Here is a 23,977-nt window from a genome sequence, read left to right as displayed (position 1 = left end):
AACTCTATCCTGAGATAATATTTTTTTCAAAGACTATCTCTTTTATAATCCAAATACTGACCAGCTAGGTTTTGGTAGAAGGCAGAAATTTTCTTATGAGTGTGGAGCAAGTCTTCTACCACATTTAGCAGATTACACATCCCACACCTTAGAGGGTCGAAGTAACACCAAGCTGAAGTAACACTAACACCAAGCTGAAGTAACACTAACACCTGGAAAGATAACACTGAGATCCTGAAATTTTATAGCTTTCATGAAACCAGGTGTGTGCTTATTCAAGTAGACTAGGGAGCAAAAGAAAATGTAGAAAGTGGTTACTATCATCATCATGTTCTTGAAGGAAGCCATATTCCTGCCTTTTGTCTTCCACTGGTATCACTTCCAGGTCTTTCTGTCTAATGCCAAGACATTTACCCTGACTACCACCTTAATTCAGCAGCATCTGAAATTCACTTCCATTCTGGTTTCACCTTTCTCAAGTATTTTGGTTTTACAAGGCAGCTTTAAGTTTTCAGACATGACATTCCCTGAGATCCAGAAATGCACTATTTTCAAGTCTTTCCTTTGGCAATTGAGACTGGCACTATGTTGTTAAATTAGCTGAGTCCAGGAAAAAGGAAAACTAATATTTCTGTAAAGGGTCCAAGATTAGGCTCCCCAGAAGCTTGCTGAAACTACATTATCTTTTCATTTACATACACAGTGATGTAATTTCCAACCCACACCCATAGAAGTTGAGGGCCAAATCTCCTTTTAGGGCATTACTTACTTATAGATTAACTATCTTTGTTTCCAACATGCATGTACATTCTCAGAGGCCAAGCTCTTTGCTCTGGTCCTATATTTACTAAGGAGAAATATTACCTACTTGAGATGCAGGGGCTAAGGCAGAGAAGACTGTAAGAATGGGTTTACACATATCTTCAGCTCTGCTGGAAATTGCCCTGAGTGAGTTTTTAGCATCTAAAGAGCAGTTATTAAATCAGCCACGATACACACACACACACACACACACACACACACACATAGCCTTATGTTGCAGTGTTCAGCTGGAGCAAGATAGAACCATGTAAACAAATATCCATAATGCAATGCAGGTAAATTGCTTATCATTGGAGCAATAGATGGCACACTGCCTGAGATAGTGGCTATGGATATGCATCTCCATCAGAATGCCTACAATAAAAAGACTGGAAATGCCAATACTGACAAAGATACAAAGGAATTAGAACTCTCATGAGGATACAAAATGATTTAGCCATGCAGAAACAAAATATTTCCCTTTCCCCGCATGTCAGAACTCTAGTCCCTAGAACCTGTGAATCTTACCTTATGTGATCAAAACAGTTTTATCAATGCCACTAAATTAAGGGATTATACAGGATTTTCTGGGTGAGCACAAAGTCATCACAAGGGAAAGAGGAGAGCTGGAGTCAACAGTGTGGAGATGTGAGCTGGAGAGACAGCTTAGTGGTTAAGGGGCTTGCCTGCAAAGCCTAAGGACCCAGATTCAATTCTCCAGGTCCCATGTTAGCCAGATACACATCGAGGTGCATGCATGTGGAATTTGTAGTGGCTAGACACCCTGGTGTGTCCATTCTCTCTCTCTTCCTCTGTGCCTCTCTCCCTCTGTCTCTAAGTAAATAAATAAAATGATAAAATATATTAAAAAAACAGTGGGGAGATATAATGTTGGAAACAGATGGATAATCATAATTGTTATGTTTCTGGCCTGGAAAATGAAAAATGAAGGAAGGAGCCAGAAGCCAATGGACATAGGAAATATTGTCTCCTGGAGTCTTCAGAAATGCTCTGCTGACACCTTGATTTTACAACTTCTGATTTACAGAAAAAAAGATAACTAATTTTGCCTTAAGCCATTAAGTTAAGTACACTAAGTAGTAATAGCATCAGTAGAAAATGAAGAAGAGCCAACAACTTGGCAATATCTGCTAAAGTTGCACATATGCCTATCCTACAATCAAGCAATTGCATTACTACGTATATAATTGACAGAAATGCATTTGTAAGCTTGTTTGGATGTTCTAGAAGGTTGATGCAGCTACTCTTATACTGCTAACCAATGAATGGTCCTCCTATATTCAGAGAAAGTCATTCTCTTCGACCAAGTACACAGTTCTAAGAGAAATGCATATGGAGTAGTGACGGAAAATGAGGCACCTGCCCAGCAAGCCAGGCCACTTGAGTAAACCCTGGTAATCAATAGGATGACAGATGTCACAGTTGGACTGACCCCATATCCCAGGAATACATTTGTATGGGCACCAAGATATGTACACAAGTATCATAGTCATAGAAGTTTTATTCAACAGCATAATAAACTGGAAATAACCAAATGTGGTAGTACATGTCTGTCATCCAAGTGTTTGGGAGGTGGAAGCAGGAGAACAAGCAGTTCAAGGTCATCTTCAGCTACACAGCATGCTCAAGGACACCCTTGGCTATGCAAGACCCCATCTCAAAACAACAGCAGCAACAAAACAGATAACAAAAAACACCAAAAAGTTTTAAAAAGAAGCCAGGTGATGTGGCATAATCCTATTATTCTAGTACTTGTGAGGCAGAGGCAAGAGAACTGGTATGTGTAAGGTTTGTGTCATGAAAAGAAAAAAATAATCCAACTATCTATCAACAAGAAAATGGACAAAACAACTTAGGAGTATATTCATACTATATGCTACTACTCAGAAATATAAACAGAAAGAACAAACCACTGGTACCTACAATAGCATGGGTTAAAACTCTACCAACACTAAACAACTGATTTAAATTTTGTTGTTGTTCATTTTTATTTATTTATTTGAGTGCAACAGACAGAGAAAGAGGGAGACAGACAGAGAGAGAATGGGCATGCCAGGGCCTCCAGCCACTGAAAATGAACTCCAGATGCATGTGCCGCCTTGTGCATCTGGCTTACGTGGGTCCTGGGGAATCAAGCCTCGAACCAGGGTCCTTAGGCATCATAGACAAGCGCTTAACTGCTAAGCCATCTCTCCAGCCCTAAACAACTGATTTTAAAAAGTTCAGGAGGGAACTAGGATGATGACTCTGCAGTTAAAAGATACTTTCTTTCAAAGCCTACTGGCTAGGGTTCAATTCTCAAGCTGCCCATGAAAGCCAAACAACATGAAAAATGGCTCTGGTGTACATAAAAACATAATTTTTAAGCTGGGTGTGGTGGTGCATGCCTTTAGTTCCAGTACTCAGGAGGCAGAGGTAGGTGCCATGAGTTCAAAGCCAGCCTGGGGTTGCAGAGTGAGATCCAGGTCAGCCTGGGCTAGAGACCCTGCCTCAAAAAAGTCTATGTGTATTGAGCCAGGTGTGGTGGTGCACACCTTTAATTCCAGCACTCGGGAAACAGAGGTAGGAGGATCACCATGAGTTCGAAGCTACCCTGAGACTACATAGTTAATTCTAGGTCAGCCTGGACCAGAGTAAGACTCTATCTCAAAAAACCAAAAAAAAAAAAAGTATATGTATATGTATGTATGTATGTATGTATGTATTAACTTTTAAAATATTTTTATTTATTTTTGAGAGGGAGAAACAGGCAGACACACAGAAACAGAAACAGAAACAGAAACACACACACACACACACACACACACACACACACACACACACATGTGCCAGAGCCTCTTGCCACTAGATACATACATCTAGCTTTACATGGGTACTGGGGAACTGAACCTTAGCCATATATAATGTTTTTTTAAGTTCTGCAGATGAATTGTAGCAGCAACAGCACTTGGTCAGTATTACCCAGCAGGGAAGTGAGGGCAATGTAGAATGATAGTTAATGAGTAAGTACACTGTTTCTTTGGAGACTGATGAAAACATTCTAATATTGACTTATGTTGATGGCTACTATATTACTCTGAACCCACTAAAAACCACTGAACTGTGTGTTTAAGTAGGTGAAACATATAGCATATGAAATTTATCTCAACAAAGCTGTAATTACAGAAATCAGGAGTAGATAAAAATGAGGCTGAGATGACAGAAACAAGTCTTGTTCTGTGTGGGGCTACAAAGCATGAACCTCTTTAGTACTGAGAGGAAAAGTTCTTTTCAGATGGTGAATCAATACTGTATTAGCCATAAGTTAAGAACCACGAGGCCAGGCATTGTGGTGCATGCCTTTAATCTCAGTACTGGGAAGGCTAAGGTAGGAGGATCACCATGAACTCAAGGTTTGAGGCCAGCCTGGAGCGACAGAGCCAGTTCCATGTCAGCCTGAGCTAGAGTTAGACCCTGCTTCGAAAAAATCAAAAAAGAAAAACTGAGGAAAAAAAAGAACCTTGTGAACATACCCTCCCTGCCATCTGCCATTCTGAGGGATCTTGGACATTTTGTATAACTGTTCTTTTTTTATTCCTATCCTGGTTTTTCATTTGTTTAAATCATAATCTGAACTTCACTAATCACAGAGAAGAAGGAGTGGGGGCTGGGAGATGGCTCCAAAAAGGGGACAGGTTCCTAAGCAAGAAGAAAATAAATGCTTTACAAGAGATTATCAGATCAGGGCTTATATTCAGAGTGACCTCAGAGGCAGATACAGGAGAATCCAGAGGTTAGTCAATACAAGAACCTCAGATGACAAGACAGTCCATATTCCAAGGTGGCCACATTAGATGTGAAGTAGGCAATGAACAATTCTCTCTTGGTCACAATACCCAGTCACTTTTAGTCACCTTCTCTTCTTTCTTCTGGTGCAATTCTTTCCCAAAGAAAGCTGGAGGGTAGGGCCAGGACAAGCTTTCAAATACAAAAGCAGTACAGCACACATTTGTCCTTCCTCAAGTGCAAACCAGGCAGTCTCTAATGAAAAACTATATCTCACTAAATCATCCTAACAAGGCCCATTAGGATTTACCAGCATCTGTCAGAAAGCCATCTCAATCAACTCTGAATCTTTCTGTTTTGTTAGTCACATTAATTTGTAACTGCTACAGAAGACAAGATATTCTTTTTAAATATTTTATTCATTTGAGAGACAGAGAGATAGCAAGAGGTAGACAGGGTGAGAGAATGGACATGCCAGATCCTCTAGCCACTGCAAACGCAAACGAACTCCAGATGTATATGCCATCTTGTGCATCTGGCTTATGTGGGTACTGGGGAATTGAACCTGGGTCATTTGACTTTGCAGACTAGTGCCTTAACCACTAAGCAATTTCTCCTGCTCCCAGAAGATGAGATTTTTGTTTGTTTGTTTGTTTGTTTTTCTTTTTCAAGGTAGGGTCTCACTCTGGTCCAGGCTGACCTGGAATTCACTCTATCATCTCAAGCTGGCCTCGAACTCATGGAAATCCTCCTACCTCTGCCTCCCGAGTGCTGGGATTAAAGGCGTGCGTCACCATGCCCGGCTTGAGATATTCTTAAACAAAGACAAAACTAAATACGACCCACAAAGATAGAGTACTTGGATGAGACAGAGAAAGGTTAAAAATAGAAACAAGGATCTGCATCCATCTGAAAAAGAGAAGCAAATTCTCCAATGAAGAGTGAAGTCAGTACCAGATAAATGGGATAACCATTATTATTTTAAATTTTATTTATTTATTTATTTGAGAGTGACAGACACAGAGAGAAAGACAGATAGAGGGAGAGAGAGAGAATGGGCGCGCCAGGGCTTCCAGCCTCTGCAGATGAACTCCAGACGCGTGCGGCCCCTTGTGCATCTGGCTAACGTGGGACCTGGGGAACCGAGCCTCGAACCGGGATCCTTAGGCTTCACAGGCAAGCACTTAACCACTAAGCCATCTCTCCAGCCCAGCCATTATTATTTTAGAAAGAATTTAATAGGTGTAGGCCTTCTTGTAGCCCACAATTGGTAGGACCTTGATAATGGAGAGCAGGCTCGTTTTTTCGATATGGTTCTGACTAGTTTCCCAGCTCCAGCTATGGGTTACATTCCACTGAGCAGATCAGCTAGCCAAATCAAGAGTAGCTGGTTACCTACCATGGCTATGTGCCACTACTACACTTGTGTGAGCATCATGTCAGGTTGTTTGCTGCTAAATAGTTTAGACCACGAATTGCTTGTACAGATGTTGGTCATTTTCCCCCAGTCACTCATGTAGCACCTTCTGGCACTAGACAAGCTAACTGTCTGGGGACTGACCCTCTTCCAGATTCCATTCATGTCACTCTATGTTCCATACCAACAGCATATGGTGTCTTTGGCAGTAGGGTCTTACCACTAACCTTTGGTGGGTAATCAAGTACTCTGACAGAAATCTGTCTTCTTTTGGGAAACCTTGTAGGTCTCTCTGATCAACAGCTCATTGTGGATGTTAACCACATGCTAGTACTGGGAGTTACAGGTAAGTGCCAAGGGAAAAGAAAGAAGAAAAAGATAGGTAATGTAAAAGAGACAGAGAAGAAGAAGAGAGAGAGAAATAATCATGCCCTCTCCAGGGCCCTGTGATTCAGGTGTTCCCTCTATGGAAAAGCTGGGACATTATGCACAGTGACATTGCCTCTTACCCATAACTGATAGCTAACCCCACAATGCATGACCCACATTTCCCAACGAGGAGAGTCCCTGTGGAGGGGGGGGGGAGGCCAGGGAGGAGATTAACAATGGTACCAACATGGCTATATACACACTGTGTATATAAACTAATAAAAAATAGAAACAAGGGACTGTAGAGATTGCTCAGTGGTTAAGGCACTTGCCTGAAAAACCTCATGACCCAGGTTTGATTTCCCAACATCCACTAAAGTCAGATGTACAAAGTGACACATGCATCTGGAATTGATTTGCAGGCACTGGAGGCCCTAGCATACCCAGTTTCTCTGCCTTTGTTCTAACTCTCTTTGCTTCAAATAAATAAAAGTAATTTAAAAAATAGTAACAAAAAGCCAGTTGTGTTGACAGTGGCCCAAGCCTTTAATCCTAGCACTGGTGAGGCAGAGATAGGAGGACTGCTGTGAGTTTGAGGTCAGCCTGGGCTAGAGTGAGACTGTACCTCAAACAACAAGAAGAAAAGAAAAGAAAGGGCTAATGGTACAGCTCAGAGATAGTTTGTTTAGCGTTCTTTTCTTGTTTGTTTTTTCCAAGTAGGATCTCACTCTAGCCTAGGCTGACCTGCAACTTTGCAGTTAGAGGCTGGCCTCAAACTCACAATGGTCCTCCAATCCTCCTACTTCTGCTTCTTGAGTTGGGATTAAAGGCGACCACCACCACACTAAGCTTTGTTTAACATTTTTGAGGCTCTGAGACTGATTCCCAGCAATCCGCCCCACCAAAAAAAAAATGAACATGAAAGACTAGAATATAGCACTCCAAAATAGATTCCTTTGGCATATTTCGAGCTGCATATTCTGAAAAACTGTTTAGAAAGTTAAGACACAAGAGTAGTTACAGAAAGGTGTTCATTTTTAAAAAAAAAAAAAAAAAAAAAAAAAAAAAAAAGTTGTACCTATATATAATCTATATGAATAAAGTATCTGAGCCAGGCATTGTGACTCACATCTTGGAACTTGGAAGGCTAAGACTGCCTGGGCTATCATAGTTCCAGGCCAGCCTGGGCTAGAGTAAAATTTTAAAAAAAATAAATAAGTAAATAACAAGTGGGCTGTCCTGAGAACTTTTCTTACCTGAAAAAAATGCATCTGCATAACAAGCCATATATCCTCCCTCACCATATATATCCTCCCCTCACCCTCTCATAACTTGTATTTCCACTACTACTCTCAGAAGTTCCAAGCCTCTACTCCCTTCTGTAGCTCTAGATGCTATATGAACTTCAATCATCTGGCCTTTCTTAGGCCTCACATTTTAAGTGATTCCTGTGCACATTAACTAAATGTGACTTTTCTCCTGTTACTGTTTTATATTGCCTTCTTTTCTGGCCTAGACAAAGAACATAGGAAGGTGGAGGAAGCATTCCTCACCAAGTTCAATCAAGAGGGTCAATATAAGAAGAGAAATGGCTGACCAAAAGACTTTCAGTAGTTTTCCCTAAAGCCTTGAAAAATCCAAGCCCCATACTACTGTCACTAAACCAACCAGAAGCCCTACCCAAATAACTTTGTGTCTCTACATTTGCACTTGGTAGTCTATCCTACTCCCAAAGGCACATTAGAAGTAGGATGTGGTGGCATACACCTATAAAGTCAGCACTTAGGAGGTAGAAGCAGGAGGATGAGGCGTTCAGAGGCAGCCTCAGCTAAGTAGCAAGTCAGGGGCCAGCCAAGGCTACATGAGACCTTGTCTCAAACCAACAACAAAAGAGCCTGCCAGGTGTCAATATGCATATACAAGCTGAACCTGCTCTTCCTAAATCCAAGCAGTATTCAACAATAGTTGTGTCACTGTCTGTCTCCCCTCCTGTATTGGAATTACAGGCATGTGCCATTGTGCCCAGCTGGACAGCAGGAATTTTTTCATTACGGCATTTCCATGTATACCACTGTAAACACTGTACATTGATATAATTACCTACCATTACCCTCTCTCTTGACCCCCCACCACCACCCCACTGCTTGCCCTCTCATTGGTCTCTTTTCTCTTTCAAAATAGTCTCCCTTCTAATTTCATTCTTTTTTAACTTTTTGATTGACAACGTCCATAAATATAAACAATACAGCACCTTCCCAAATACCCTCTCCACTGAAACCCTTCTTTATATATTTTAAATATATTTTATTTACTTATTTATTTGAGAGAAAGAGGCAGAGAGAGAGAAAGAGAGAGACAGAGAGAAGGAGAGAATGGGCACACCAGAGCCTCCAGCCACTGCAAACGAACTCCAGATGCATGCACCCCCTTTTGCATTTGGCTTACATGGGTCCTGGAGAATAGAACTGTGATCCTTTGGCTTTGTAGGCCATCTCTCCAGCCCCCTTCTTTATATTTTGATGTCATCATTTTTTTTCTCCTATTAAGCAAATCTTGTGTAGGAAGTATCAGTCACTGTGATGTCATGAATATCAAGGTGTATCCAGAAGACAGTATTGTAAGCACTTCTACCCTTCCTTTGGCTCCTACTGGCACCTGTTCTGCAATGGTCCCTAAGCCTTGGTGGATATGATAGAGAGAGAAGTCTCATTAAGTGCTGAACATTCCACTGCCACTTCTCAGCACTTTAGCGAATTTTGAGTCACCCCAGTGGACACCACCATCAGAAAAAAAGAAGTTACTTTAACCAAAAGTGATATTAACATATGGGCATAAACATAAGTCTTTAGAGGACAATATGGTGGGCATAATATATTCATTTAGCAAGAGTAATAGTCTTACTCTCCAGGGCTTATGACCTCCCAAACCACAGTATTGGGTTTCCAGTACCAGGCATGAATTCCTTCCCATGGAATGAGTCTTGAGTCTAACAGACATGCCACCATCACAACATTGTACCTTTGGCTTTATTTACCAGCCATAAAAGCTTGCAGGTTCCATTGATAGTTAACAGCATTGATAACTTTTCCAACAGGCTGCATAGGTTTTTCCAGCATCCTGACAGCTAGTCAACAGAGAGGAGGGCTTCCAGCTCAGCTCCAGCTTGATTTCTCAGGGACCCAATCATATGAAATCTTCTGCAATAGTTCCTTACCATCTAGTTGTAGTTGGAAACCAAGACCCTTTGAGATAGTCTATAATGTTTTGGGGGCACCAGAGACTTCCCTGGCCAACAATTTGTTGGAGGGTATTCCACTGCTGGCTTTAGAATTTTCTAATAACAATCTATGGCTTGTGGGCACAACATTATCCACCAAGATTCATTTGCTTTCTTTCTTATTTCTATTTTTGGCTTGAGATAGACCAATTTTTTTTAAACTTTATATATTTATCTATTTATTTAGAGAAAGAGAGAATGGGCATGACAGGGCCTTTAGCCACTGCAAACAAACTCCAGATGCATGCATCACCATGTCCATCTGGCTGACATGGGTTCTGGGGAATTGAACCTGGGTCTTTAGGCTTTGAAAGCAAGGACCTTAACTGCTAAGCCATCTCTCCAGCCCCAGATTTATTTTTTAAGGGTAGCTGAAATTTATTGAATTCTTAATGGTAAACCAGCTACATTACTTTCTCTTAAGCCTTTTTATGGACAATTTTCACATACATACATATATTTTTTAAATTATTTTTCTGAAAGAGAGGCAGAGAAAGAAAGACAGAGAGAATGGGCACGCCAGGGATCTTCAGTCACTGTGAATGAACTCCAGATGTGTACACCCCCCTGTGTGCACATGAGACATTGCACTCTTGTGTCATGTGTCTGGCTATGTGGGACCTGGAGAATCGAACATGTGATCTTAGGCTTCACAGGCAAGTGCCTTAACCGCCAACCCATCTCTCTCTCCAGGCTTATATAATATATTTTGATCATAATCTCCTGATTACTTCTTTTGGTCCCCCTCTCTGTCTCTCTCTCTCTTTTTTTTTTTTTTTTTTTTTTTGAGGTAGGGCCTCACTCTAGCTCAGGCTGACCTGGAATTCACTATGTAATCTCAGGGTGGTCTTGAACTCATGATCGTCCTCCTACTTCTGCTTCCCAAGTGCTGGGATTAAAGGTGTGCATCACCACACCCAGCTTTCCTTTCTTAACCCCGCCCCTGAGGTATGATCTCACTCTAGCCCAGGCTGACTTGGAATTCACTCTGTATTCTGAGGGTGGCCTTGAACTCATGGCAATCCTCCTACTTCTGTCTCCCGAGTGCTGGGATTAAAGGCATGTGTCACCACACCCAGCAGTCCTTTCTTTTTTTTTTCTTTCTTTGAACATGTGTGTGTATAGGCACACTAGGGCCTCTTGCCGTTGCAAATAAGCCTCCAGATACTTTCATCACTTTTTTTCTTCCATCTTATGTTGCCAGGTTTTGCAAGCAAGTACATTTAACCAGTGAGCCATCTTCCCAACTCACTAAAAAAAAAAAAAATCTAGCTTCCATATATGTAAGAAAACATGAGGTAATTGTCTTTCTGAGTCTGGCTTACCAAGACTAGTTTTAAGCAACTTTAAGTCTGAGGGTATAGTCCAGTGATACTGTGCTTGCCTATCATGAACAAGGGCCTGGGTTCAATCCTAAGAATTATAATGATATAAACAAATAAATGTAATTTTGAAAAAGAATTCTTTTAAACTCCCCCCTCCCATACCCCTTCCACGGAACCCCTTCTTCATTCCAACTAATGCTAACTATTTTGATGGCATTTTTTATTTCCTTCATCATCCATGATAACATATTGATGGGCAGAATATTGTGCAGTTAATGACAGTTGCTGTGAGGTAAAGATGACATTTTCTAAGTACATACCATCACTGGCTCCAAGCACAAATGGTAGTACCATCTGGAAGCTAAACCAAACATTCCAGCTTTATCACACCAACCTTAATGCACTTACAAGTTAATTTTATTCACAAGTCTCCCCATTCTTTCCAATTTTTTTTTCCAGAGATAACCACTGATAGCATGGTTTGGGTTTACAATATTTTTGGGTGTGTGAATAAAGAACTGAAACAATTTTAGAAATTTCATTTTTGCTTATATTTCCAATTTCTTTATAAAATATTTTATCATTTATGTGAGAGAGAGAGAGAGAGAAAGAGGGAAAGCAAAGGAGAGGGGATGGGAAAGACAGAAGGAGATATCGGGTACACCAGGGCCTCTAGCCACTGCAAACAAACTCTAGATGCATAAAAGATTAAATCTTTGGCTTGCGGGGGATGATTCAGTAGGCAAAGTGTTTGTTGCACAAACATGAGGACCTGAGTTCAGATCCCCACACCTATGTTTTTAAAAAGCTGGGAGGGCTGGATAGATGGCTTAGTGGTTAAGGCACTTGCCTGAGAAACCTGAGGATCCAGGTTCAATTCTCCAGAACCCATGTAAGCCAGGTGCACATGGTGCGCATACTTCTGGAGTTCGTGTGCAGTGGCTGGACGCCCTAGCACACCATTCTCTCATCCCTCTCTCTCACACACATACACAAATAGATAAACAAATAAAAAGCTGGGAGCTGGGCGTGGTGGTACACGCCTTTAATCCTAGCACTTGAAAGGCAGAGGTAGGATCACTATGAGTTTGAGGCCAGCCTAGGACTACAGAGTGAGTTCCTGGACAGCCTGGGCTAGAGTGAGACCTTGCCTTAAAAAAAAAGCTGAGGCTGGATAGATGGCATTAGCAGTTAAGGTGCTTGTGTGCAAAGCCAAAGGACCCAAGTTTGATTCTCCAGGATCCACATAAACCAGAAACACAAGGTGGCACATAATGTCTGGAGTTTGTTTGCAGTGGCTGGAGGTTCTGGCATGCTCATTCTCTCTCTATTTGCCTCTTTCTCTGCTTCTTTCTCTCTCAAATAAATAAAATATTAAAAAAGATACATCCAAGTATTGGGGGGGAGTCTCAAAAAAAAAAAAGAAAAGGAAGAAAATCTGGGTGCAATAGCACAGCCAGCACTGGGAAGGTAGTCAGAAGGATCCCTGGGGCTTGGTGGCCAGTTAGTTTAGCCAAATATGGGAGCTCCAGGATCAGTGAGAAACCTTGTCTCAAAAAATGAAGTGGGGGCTGGAGAGATGGCTTAGCAGTTAAGCACTTGCCTGTGAAGCCTAAAGACCCCGGTTCGAAGATCAATTCCCCAGGACCCACGTTAGCCAGATGCACAAGGGGGCGCACGTGTCTGGAGTTTGTTTGCAGTGGCTGAAGGCCCTGGCGTGCCCATTCTCTCTCTCTCTGCCTCTTTCTCTCTCTGTCTGTTGCTCTCAAATAAATAAAAATAAACAAAAAAATTGAAAATAAAATGAAGTGAGGCCAGGCGTGGTGGTGCACACCTTTAATCCCAACACTCGGGAGGCAGAGGTAGGAGGATCACCGTGAGTTTGAGGCCACCCTGCGACTACATAGTGAATTCCAGATCAGCCTGAGCTAGAGTGAGACCCTACCTTGAAACACCAAAACAAAACAAACAAAAAATGAAGTGGGGACTACAGAAATGGCTTAGTGGTTAAGGAAATTGCCTTTGAAGCCAAAGGACCCAGGTTCAATGCCCCAAGACCCACGTAAGCCAGATGTACAGGGTGGTGTATACATCTGGATTCATTTGCAGTGGTTGAAGGCCCTGGTGTGTTCTCTGCCACTTTCTCTCTCTCTTTGTCAAATAAATAAAATTTTAAAAAGTTAAGTGGAGATCTGGCTACAGTGGCACATGCCTTGAATTCAAGCACTCAGGAGGCAAAGGTAGGACTGCTATGAATTTGAGGATACCCTGAGACTACATAATGAATTCCTACCTTGAAAAAACAAAACAAAACAAAAACAAGCAAAATGAAGAGAAATTGAGAAGACACCTAATATCAATCTCTGGCCTCCACATATGTGTTTGTGCACGCACATGCACACACGCGCACGCACGCGCGTGCACACACACACACAAATTTAAATCTAGGGTCTGGGCCCTCAATAGATAAAATGCTGGGCCTCAAACTCTGAGTATCTGAGTTTGGATCCCCAGACCACATATAGAAGTCAGAAGCTATGACAGGCTTCTGTATTCCCAGTGCACTTATGCTGAAAAGGAAGACAGACACAATTTCCAAGAAGTTTGTGGAAATAGCAGTGAACAATGAGACCTTGTCTCCAAACCTACTCAAAAATTGTCCTCTGATCCTGATCTCTACACATGTGTTGTGGTACATGCCTGCCTGCACTCACATTCTCATACACCAAATACATTTTTAAAACTAAATCTAGAATCTGCATGATAAAAAATGTATTTGTCATCCATATACTTTTCTTCAAGTGTGATTTCATTTTCTATACAGCTGAATTAAATTCCATTGTATGTATGTACCACAGTTTTGTTATGCATCTATGGCTTTTGAGAGTTTTGTTTGTTTTTGATTTTTGAGACAGGGTCTCATGTAGCCCTGGGTGGCTTTGAGTTCCCTATGTAGTTTGATCATTCAGCACCCATCTCCCCAAGTGCTGAGATCACAGGCATGCACCAACATACCCTGATTCATTCATCTGTTGGTGGACATGTAGGTTGGCTCCATTTTCTAGTTATCGTGAATAGTACAGTAATAAAAAAAAATTCCTTTTAAGTACTGGAGATTGAAGCCAGGGCTTCAAAAAATGCTAGGCACTCATTCCATCACCGAGCTATATCTCCAGCCTCTAAGCTAGTCTTATCAGTACAATGTATTCAATGATTTTACAACAAGTATATTCGTGACTCTCCCACCCCCAGGAAACCAGATGTGGTGGCCCATGCCTGTAATCTCAGCACTCAAAAGCCTGAGGCAGGGCTGGAGATATGGCTTAGCAGCTAAGGCACTTGCCTGCAAAGCCAAAGGACCCAGGTTTGATTCCCCAGTACTCACGGAAAGCCAGATACACGAGGTGGGACATGCATCTGGAGTTTGTTTGCAGTGGCTAGAGACCCTGGTGTGCCCATTCTGTTTCTCTTCCTCTCTCTCTCTCACAAGTAAATAAATATTTTTTATAAAAAAGAAAAATCAAGCCTGAGGCAGGAGTATCAATATCACTACCAGTTCAAAGTCATCCTGAGTTACATATGGGTTCCAGAGTTTGTGTCAAAAAATAAATGCGGGCTGGAGAGATGGCTTAGCAGTTAAGCGCTTGCCTGTGAAGCCTAAGGACCCCGGTTCGAGGCTCGGTTCCCCAGGTCCCATGTTGGCCAGATGCACAAGGGGGCGCACACGTCTGGAGTTCGTTTGCAGAGGCTGGATGCCCTGGCGCGCCCATTCTCTCTCTCCCTCTATCTGTCTTTCTCTCTGTGTCTGTCGCTCTCAAATAAATAAATAAATAAAATTTAAAAAATAAAATAAAATAAATGCTGGGAGTGATGGTGCACGCCTTTAAGTCCCAGCACCCAGGAGTTCAAGGCCACCCTGAGACTACAGAGTGAATTCCAGGTCAGCCTGGGCTAGAGTGAGACCTTAACTCGAAAAACAAACAACAATAACAAAGATAGGAAAGGGAAAGAAAAACAAAGATAAGTAAAAAAGAATTCCTGTTTAAGGAGATGATTAATGTTGCATGTTTTCTCTCTTAAGTTATATTAAATATATACATGAGACATGAAATCATAGAGGGACTATTTGAAGGAAGGAAGGTGACCAGGGAAAAGGCGAGGGGAGATGAGAGAGTAATGGCAGACAGATATGAGGTAATTACAATGATACACATATATAAAATGTCATAATATAACCCATTATTTTATATATAAAACATTTTAAATTAAAAATTAGCTCTGGGCTGCCTGACCACTTGAAAACCTTCAAGTTCTGGTGAGTTTACCCAGCTAGGCTGAGAAGAGGAGAGAACACCCTAGTCTCTAACCCCCTAATCACTTTCCACATGGGTTCTTTACCCCCCTTTGCCCTCCACATGGCAGGAGTTCATTGTACTTTCTTTTCTGTCCTCTCTATGGTTTTCCTATGGGCTCTCAGACCACATGGGTATATTCATTTTCCTTCCCTTGGTTCTGTGTTTGCCTCAATAAATATATTTAATAATAAAAAATTAAAGACTGTTGAGTGTGGTAGCACACACCTTTAATCCCAGAACTCAGGAGGCAGAGGTAGGAGGATCACCATGAGTTCGAGGCCACCCTGAGACTACATAGTGAATTTCAGGTCAGCCTGGACTAGAGTGAGACCCTACCTTAAAACACCCCCCCAAAAAAAAGACTATAAACAATTTTAGGCTAGGGCAATGATTCAATCAGCAAAGTGCTTGCTGCACAAGCGTGAGGACCTGAGTTCAGATACCCAGCACCCATGTAAGTGCCAATTGTGGTGGCAACATGCCTATAATCCCCATGCTTGAGAGGCAGAGACAAGCAGATCCCCAAGGCAAGCTGGCTAAACTAGCTGAACACAAGCATGAGGACCTGAGTTCAGATACCCAGCACCCATGTAAATGCCAATTGTGGTGGCAACATGCCTATAATCCCCATGCTTGGGAGGCAGAGACAAGCAGATCCCCAAGGCAAGCTGGCTAGATAAACTAGCTGAACCAGTGAGCTCTGGGTTCAGTGAGAGATCGTGCCTCAGTAAATAAGATGGAGAACAACTGAAGATGGAACTTGATATCAACTTCTGGCCTCCACCTGCACATCCATGTGCACCTGCACATGTATGCCTATACATATATGAACATGTATGTATACCATACACAAATCCACATGCAAAAAGAAAAAATTCCCCCTTTAGCTGGGCATGTGGGTGTGTATCCTGTATCCCCAGCTACATGGAGAACTGAGGCAGGAGGGCCAAGGGTTCAAGGCCAGCCTGGGTTATATAGTAAGACTCCCATCACACATGCCACAGACATGCAATAAGAATTCCCCCTTAAAATAAAGCTACAAGGTCTTAATTGTTCTCTTTCATACAGCTATCAAGCAAGAATGTTGCCAGAGCAATCCTCCAAATGTTCTGTGTAGGTTATATAAAATTACTTTTAGGACTTCAAAATAAAGTAGTGTCGTCATAGCAACAGAGCAATGAAAAAAAAAAAGATTCCCCCTTCAAATTCCTTTAAGTAAATTAAAATCCCAGATTTAAAAAGACACCCAACTATAATGGAAGCAGTCTCTCATTATTACAAGAAACATCTAAATAGCCTATTATTTAAACCTTCACCCAAATAAAAACAACCTTCATTTTCTGAGCAGGGTCTCCAGGGCCAGTTATAGTGTGTAGGTTTTGGTTACTTCTCAACCAAATGTAGTGCGAGTTTGTCAAGCAAAAATGATGAAGATAAGGCCGGGCATGGTGGCACACACCTTTAATCCCAGCACTAGGGTGGCGGAGGTAGGAGGATCACTGTGAGATTGAGACCACCCTGAGACTACATAGTGAATTCCAGGTCAGCCTGAGCTACAGCAAGACCCTACCTCAAAAAACCAAAAAAAAAAAAAAAAAAAAAAAGATGAAGGTAGAAGTACAGGTTTAAAAGGTACTTACATCACTACCCTTTAATTTTTATCAAGTTCTAAGTTTAATAAAAGCATGATAAAAACACAAACTGGAAATAATTTTAGCTACACCCTCTCTTCTAGGAATGGTAAAACAGAAGGCCCAATCGAAAAATGCTACCCTCTCCTCCAAATGGAAAGCATGATTTGTTTTGTCTTGTTTTTTCGAGGTAGGGTTTTGCTCCAAGCCAGGCTGACCTGGAATTCACTATGTAGTGTCAGGGTGGCCTCGAACTCACAGGGATCCTCCTACCTCCGCCTCCAGAGTGCTGGGATTTAAGTGAGTAAAAGAACAGTTATGGGGCTGGAGAGATGGCTTTGTGGTTAAGGCACTGCCTGTAAAGCCAAAGGATGCAGGTTTCATTCCCCAGGAGCCCACCTAAGCCAGATGCACAAGGTGGCACGTGGATCTGCAGTTTGTTTGCAGCAGCTAGAGACCCTGGTGTAACCATTCTCTCTCTCTCTTACACACACACATAAATAAATAAAATTTAAAATATTTTTTAAAAGAACAGTTATAAGCTGGGCATGGTAGCATACAGGACTGCACGGGTTCAGGCCAGCATGGGCTGCATAGAAAGGTCCTGTGTCAAAACAATAAAAATGTCCAAACACCACTTCTTTTGATGTTTCCTTCTCCCACTCTACCTTATATAAAACACTCATGTCCTCAAGATATGCTAATTCACCAAGCCATACAAAGGCTTTGTGGGCATTTTAAACTGCAGTTTTAAAAAAATAGCTCACATTATTAGCTTTAAAAAAAAAGGCAATGCCATGAAAAATAGGAAATCATTTTTCAGGTTACGTACTGCACTACCTTCAGTCACATTACAGAAGGTTATCACCTAACGACGCAAGACTTATCAAATTCTTCCCAATGTCCTTATATTATCCTCTTGGGCATCCAGTATGGGGATGAGCACCCCGTGTTTCTCAGCTGCAGCCTCCTGGGCTGGAAGACACATTTGCCATGTTGCCATGTGAGGGGCCACAGAGAGTCTGGGCAGCATAACCTAGACCTCAGTGAGCACATTTTGGCAGCGGGGGTCACTGAGCCCTCCATCGTCTCCCTCGTCCGCTGCAGGTGTGCCACACACCGGTTTTGCCCTAGAAACACCAAAAGCCGCAAAGCTGGGCGTCCTTGGTCGTGGGCTGCGGAAAACGCTGGGGTGCGTTTTCCAGGCTAGGAAGGCAGACGCTTAGGGCAGTTGCGCAGTCCCAGGTGAATGCCCGGAATGTACCTTTTAGGTCCGTGCCTCTCACCCGCAGAGTCGGCCTCCCAGAAGCCCCCTCCGGCACCAAGTTCGGGCCCCAGGAACCTCCGTTCGCAAACAAATTGCTATCATCGCTTAGCAGCCCCCAAACGCGTCCACTCACCCAGGCCAACCGGGAAGGGGACCTTGTCATCCGCTAAGCGAGGGGGACGCGGCCTCAGAGACTCCGCATCCGGTTGACTCCAGGCACAAGCAAGGGCGTTTACCAGAGCTCCGTACTGCGCCCCACCCCCACCAGGTACGGCCGGCCCGAGCCAGCCCCCAGAGGTCCGAAGCCCACCCGCGCCCCGACACTCTGAGGGATTAGTTACCTGCAGAGCGGTAGGTGGATTGTGAAGTCCTCACAGCACCCGAATCGGTCGTTTTCCCCCCGGGTGGAGGGCCCCGAGCAGCCCCTTCTGACCCGCCTCCGGCTCCAATACCACCACTGCGCTCCATCGGGATGCGCCGGCCGCACAGGCGCACTCCACGGTACAGCCAGTAGTGCCGCACCACACCAGCTCGCGCGTCCGCATGCGCAGGAGTCCTCACAAGGCGCGCAGTCCTCACACCGCCTAGGCGCGCGTCTAACGGAAACCTTGCGCATTTGCAGGAGTGCCAGTTCACACCCAGCGAGCATTTAATGTGTCCCTGCGATGCGCGCCACGGTTTGCACTGCCTACGCATAGCGTGCGTATGTAATAAGCACAACACTTTTGTCACAGATTGCGCACAAATCCTTACACACCGGGGCTGGGAAGATGGCTCAGCAGTTACAGTAGCGTGCTTGCCAAGCCTGTTGGTCGGTTCCATTCCTCAGTACCCAAGTAAACCCAGATGCTCAAAGTGGCACCTGTGCCTGGAGTTCATTTGTAGGGACCAAAGGCCTTGGTGGGCGCCTCTTCTCTCGCTCTCAAACAAAAGTATAACAAAACTAAAAAAAAAAAAAAAAAAAAAAAAAAAAAAAAAAAAAAAAAAAACTAAAAAAAAAAAAAAGATCTAAGATCCTTACACACAGACCATAAGTGGTATACGGGCACATATATTTATAGTTTTTACAGGCAAAATGCATGTTCAATGTAAACGCACCGGAGTACACACATTTCAAGCATGTATGTAGAATGTACTTTTTCACGAACTCTGCACACCTACTATGTGCATACATATGCTCACGCAACACGCACACCTTTACTTTGGATAAATTTCCTAACTGCAGCTTCAGATGGGCACCAATTAAGTTCGTGCATTCTGTGCAGAAACCATAAGGCCTTAGGGCTTCATCCCCTTAGCAAGTTAGCTTCTTTTTTTTTTTTTTTTTTTTTTTTTTTTTGTGGTGTCTTGACTTTTTTGATTCCTGGAATTCACTATGTAGTTTCAGACTGGCCTCAAACTCAAAGCGATCTTCCTACTTTGGTCCCCCAAGTGCTGGGATTATAAAGGTGTGTGCCACCATGGCCAGGCCAATTCTTTTATTTTATTTTACTTTCTTGGTGTTTTTTTTTTTTTTTTGTAGGGCCTTGTTCTAGCCCAGGCTGACCCAAAAATCACTATGTAGACTCAGGCTGGCCACAAACTCACAGAAGTCATCCTACCTCTGCCTCCCGAGTGTTGGGATTTAAAGGCATGCACCACCATGCCCAGCCTAATTATTTTTGAAAATATTTTATTTATTTTATGTTTTGGTTTTTCGAGGTAGAGTCTGGCTCTAGTCCAGGCTGACCTGGAATTCACTATGTAGTCATAGGGTGGCTTTGAACTCATGGTAACCCACCTACCTCTGCCTTCCAAGTGCTGGGACTAAAGGCATGGCGCCACCATGAAAGACTTAATATTTTACTTTAATTTATTTATTTGACAGACAGAAAGAGAGGGAGAGAGAGAATGGGCACACCAGGGCTCCAGGAACTGCAAACAAACTCCAGACCCGTGTGCCCTCTTGTGCATCTGGCTCACGTGGGTCCTGAGGAATCAAACCTGGGTCCTTTGGTTTTGCAGACAAACACCTTAACTGCTAAACCACCCTTCCAGCCCCCAGCCCAATTATTTTAAGCATCTATTTCTTGTACAAAATTATGGGTTTCATTATGACATTTTCATATATGTATATCAATTATTTTGTTTTGGAGAGTTTAGTTTGTATTTGCTTGCTTGTTTGGTCAGTTATTTTTTTGTAAATTATTTACTTACAGGGAGAGAGGGAAAAAGAGAGAGAGAGAGAACGAATGCCAAGGCCTCTTGCTATTGTAAACCAACTCCAGAACTGGGCATGGTGGTGCTCGCCTTTAATCCCAGCACTTGGGAGGCAGAGGTAGTAGGATTGCTGTGAGTTCAAGGCCACATTGAGACTACGTAGTGAATTCTAGGTGAGCCTGGGCTGGAATGAAACCCTACCTCAAAAAACCAAAACTCCAGATGCATGTGCCAGTTTGTGCATCTGGCTTTATGTGGGTACTACGTAATTGGACCCATGCCATCAAGCTTTGTAAGCAAGCACTTTTATCCACTAAGTCATCTCTCCAGCCAGCCCCTGTTTGCTTTGGGACAGTTTCACATAGTAGCCTAGGCTGTCTTGGGACACACTACCTAACCCAGATGGACTGGAACCTGTGGTCTATCCTCCCACCTGAGCTTCCAGAGCGCTGGGATTAGAGGCATAAAGTACCACAACACTCTTATATTTGTCTTGTTGGCTTTTTATTTGGGAGTGCCTTCCAGCACTATATGAGCAGACTGTGTGCATCATATCAGGTTTTTTGCTTCTGAGTCACTTAGACTTTGAGTTGCTTGGACAGATGTTGGCTACTTTCCCCCACTAGCTCATATAGCACCTTCCAGCACTATATGGGCTAACTGTGTGGGGACTGTCTCTCTTCCAGATTCCAGGCAGATCTCTCTGTGGTCTTACCATTAACCTGTGGTGAGTAATCAAGTGCTTGGACAGAAGTCTGTTCTGTTTTTGGAGATCTAGAAAGGCTTTCTGATCAACATCACATTGTAGATGTAGACCACATCCTGGTACAGGGAATTACAGGCCAGCACCAAGAGAAAACTAAAAAGAAACAGACGGAGAAGAAACAGAAACAGGAGAAATCTAAGGTTAGGTTTAGTCTCACCCTCTCCAGGGTCCTTTGATTCAGGTGTTACCCCTGAGGTCCTCTTGAAGGTTCCAACTTTTAGTCTGACATCCAGTATATAGGATTCTATGGTACAAGTTCAACTTGGGCTAAGTTTTGTGTCCCCCCCCCACTTCCCCTTCCCCCAAGCCCTGCCCGCCCTATTGTCCAAGCCTCAAGGTGCTATTCAGATATGTCAGCAGCTCAGGCTGACCCAGGTTAGGAACCACAGATGAGTGAGACCATGCAATGGTTGTCTTTCTGTGATTGTATGAGTTCACTTAGAATGATCTGTTCCAAGTTTGACCATTTTGCCACAAAGTTCAATGTATCATTTTTTCTTACTGCTGAGCAGAATTCCATCATGTAGTATACCACATCTTGGTTATCCATTCATCCAATGATGGGCACTTGGGTTGATTCCAGTTTTTTGCTATTAAGAACTGAGCAGCTACCAACATGGTTGAGCAAATATCTCTAAACTGAGATGTGGAGCTTTTAGGGTAAACGCCCAGTAAGGGAATAACAGGGTCCATTGGTAACTCTGTATTCATCCTTTTTAGGAGTCTCCATATTGATTTCAATAGTGGCTGTACTAGCTTACATTCGCACCAACAGTGAATGAGTGTTCCTATTTCTCCATATCCTCACCAACATTTGATTTTTTTAAATGTTTTAATCCATACTGGGGTAAGGTGGAATCTTATAGATGCTTTAATTTGCATTTCCCTGATGATTAGGGATGTTGAACATTTTCTTAAGTGTGTGTCAGTCATTTGTAATTCTTCCTCTGACAACTCCCTATTTAGTTCTCTGCCCCACTTTTGGAGTGGGTTGTTTGAATTTTATTGTTTAGTTTTTGAGTTCTTTGTAGATTCTAGATATTAGGCTTCTGTCAGTGGCATAGCTGGCAAAGATTTTCTCACATTCAGTGGGTAATCTATTGGCTCTGCTTATGGTATCTTTGTCTGTGCAGAAGCTTTTTAGCTTCATGAGATCCTATTGGTTTAAGTTCCTGGGCTACTGGGGTTTTGTTCAGGAAGTCTTTTCCTAGTTCTTTATTATGGAGAGTGTTTCCTATTTTTTTCTTCCAGTAGTTGAAGAGTTTCAGGTCTTATATTGAGGTTTTTAATCCATTTGGACTTTATTTTTGTGTATGACAAAATGAGTGGATCTAATCTCATTTTTCTACATATGGTCATCCAATTTATCCAATACAATTTGTTGAAGAGTCTATGATTTCTCCAGTCTTCATTACTGGCACCTTTGTCAAAGATCAAGCAGCTGTAGTTACTTGACCTAAAGTCTGGGTCTTCAATTCTGTTCCACTGTTTTTATTCCAGTACCATGCTGTTTTTATCATTATGACTTTGTCATATAGTTTTAGAGTGGGTATGGTGATCCTGCAGGAGGTGCCCCCCCCGAGGATATGTTTGGATATCCAAGGCCTTCTGCCATTCCATATGAATTTTAAGATCTTTTGTTCAATCTCTGTGAAGAATGGTGCTGGCATTTTTATTGGTATTATATTTTATTGGCATTATATTTTATTGGTATGTATATTGCTTTAGGTAGAATTGCCATTTTCTACAATATTAATTTTACCTATCCAGGAGCATGGGAGGACTTTTCCATCAATCTTCTCAACTCCTCCTTGATTTCTTTCTTGAGGTTTTTTTTTTTTTTAATGTTTTCATTACATAGGTCTTTCCCTTCCTTGGTTAGTGTTATTCCAAGGTATTTTTGTTGTTGTTGCTATGGAAAATACTGAAAATGGGACAGCCTCACTAATTTCTTTCTATGTATATTTGTCCTTTTCATATAGAAAAGCTACTGATTTTTGGGTATAGATTTTTGTATCCTGCCACCTTGCTGATGGAATTTATCACCTTTAGAAGTTTTGAGATGGATATTTTTGGGTCATGTATATATAGGATGTCATCTGTAAATAGGGCTAAATTGACTTCTTCCTTTCCAGTCTAAATCCCTTTTATACTTTTCTCCTGTCTTATTGCTAGGACTAGTACTTCGGGTATTATATGGAAGAACAGCGGTGAGTGGGCAGCCCTGTGTTGTTCCCAATCTCAGTGGGAACTCCTTGAGTTTTTTCCCCCCATTAAGTATTATTTGGGCTTTAGGAGCTTTACATACAGCCTTTATTGTGTTGAGATATAAACCCTCCATGTCTATTCTTTCTAGTGGTTTAATCATGAAGTGATGTGTATTTCTCTGCATCAATTGACATGATCAAGTGGTTCTTATGGTTAGGTTTATCTATGTAGTGTATTACATTGATCTATTTCTGTATGTTGAACCAAACCTCCATCCCTGAGATGAAGCCTACTTGATCAAGATGGATAATGTTTTTGATGTGTTGTTGTATTCAGTTTGCTAGGATTTTGTTCAGGATCTTTGCATCTGAGTTCATTAGGGATATAGGCCTATAGTTTTCTTTCCATGTTGCACCTCTGTCTGGTTTTGGTGTTAGGGTGATTCCAGCTTCATAAAAGGAGTTGGGGAGAATTCCCTGGTCTCTGATTATGTGGAACAGTTTGAGAAAAATTGGTTTTAGTTCTTCAATGAAGGTTTGACAGAATTCAGCTGAGAAGCCATCCACAGGTTTGTTT

The 23,977-nt window shown here is 42.3% G+C and overlaps 1 protein-coding gene across 3 annotated transcripts in view; it reads right to left on the bottom strand.

The window, feature by feature from the left end:
* Map7d2 (MAP7 domain containing 2) overlaps nucleotides 1–18,745 on the bottom strand; it is a 171,844-nt gene extending 153,099 nt beyond the window's left edge. For 2 of the 3 annotated variants that reach the window (XM_045140355.1, XM_045140356.1), the window contains exon 1: nucleotides 18,570–18,744. In XM_045140355.1, the coding sequence (XP_044996290.1) occupies nucleotides 18,570–18,696 (127 nt within the window). In that variant the 5' untranslated portion in view covers nucleotides 18,697–18,744. Of the gene's footprint in view, nucleotides 1–18,569 lie in introns of all 3 variants that reach the window. The other variant, XM_045140357.1, reaches the window with a different exon arrangement.
* Nucleotides 18,746–23,977: the final 5,232 nt, after the last annotated feature.

The sequence above is a fragment of the Jaculus jaculus genome, chromosome X (assembly GCF_020740685.1).
Source record: "Jaculus jaculus isolate mJacJac1 chromosome X, mJacJac1.mat.Y.cur, whole genome shotgun sequence".
NCBI classification, from domain to species: Eukaryota; Metazoa; Chordata; class Mammalia; order Rodentia; family Dipodidae; genus Jaculus; species Jaculus jaculus.
This window is presented reverse-complemented; position numbering and strand designations above follow the sequence as displayed.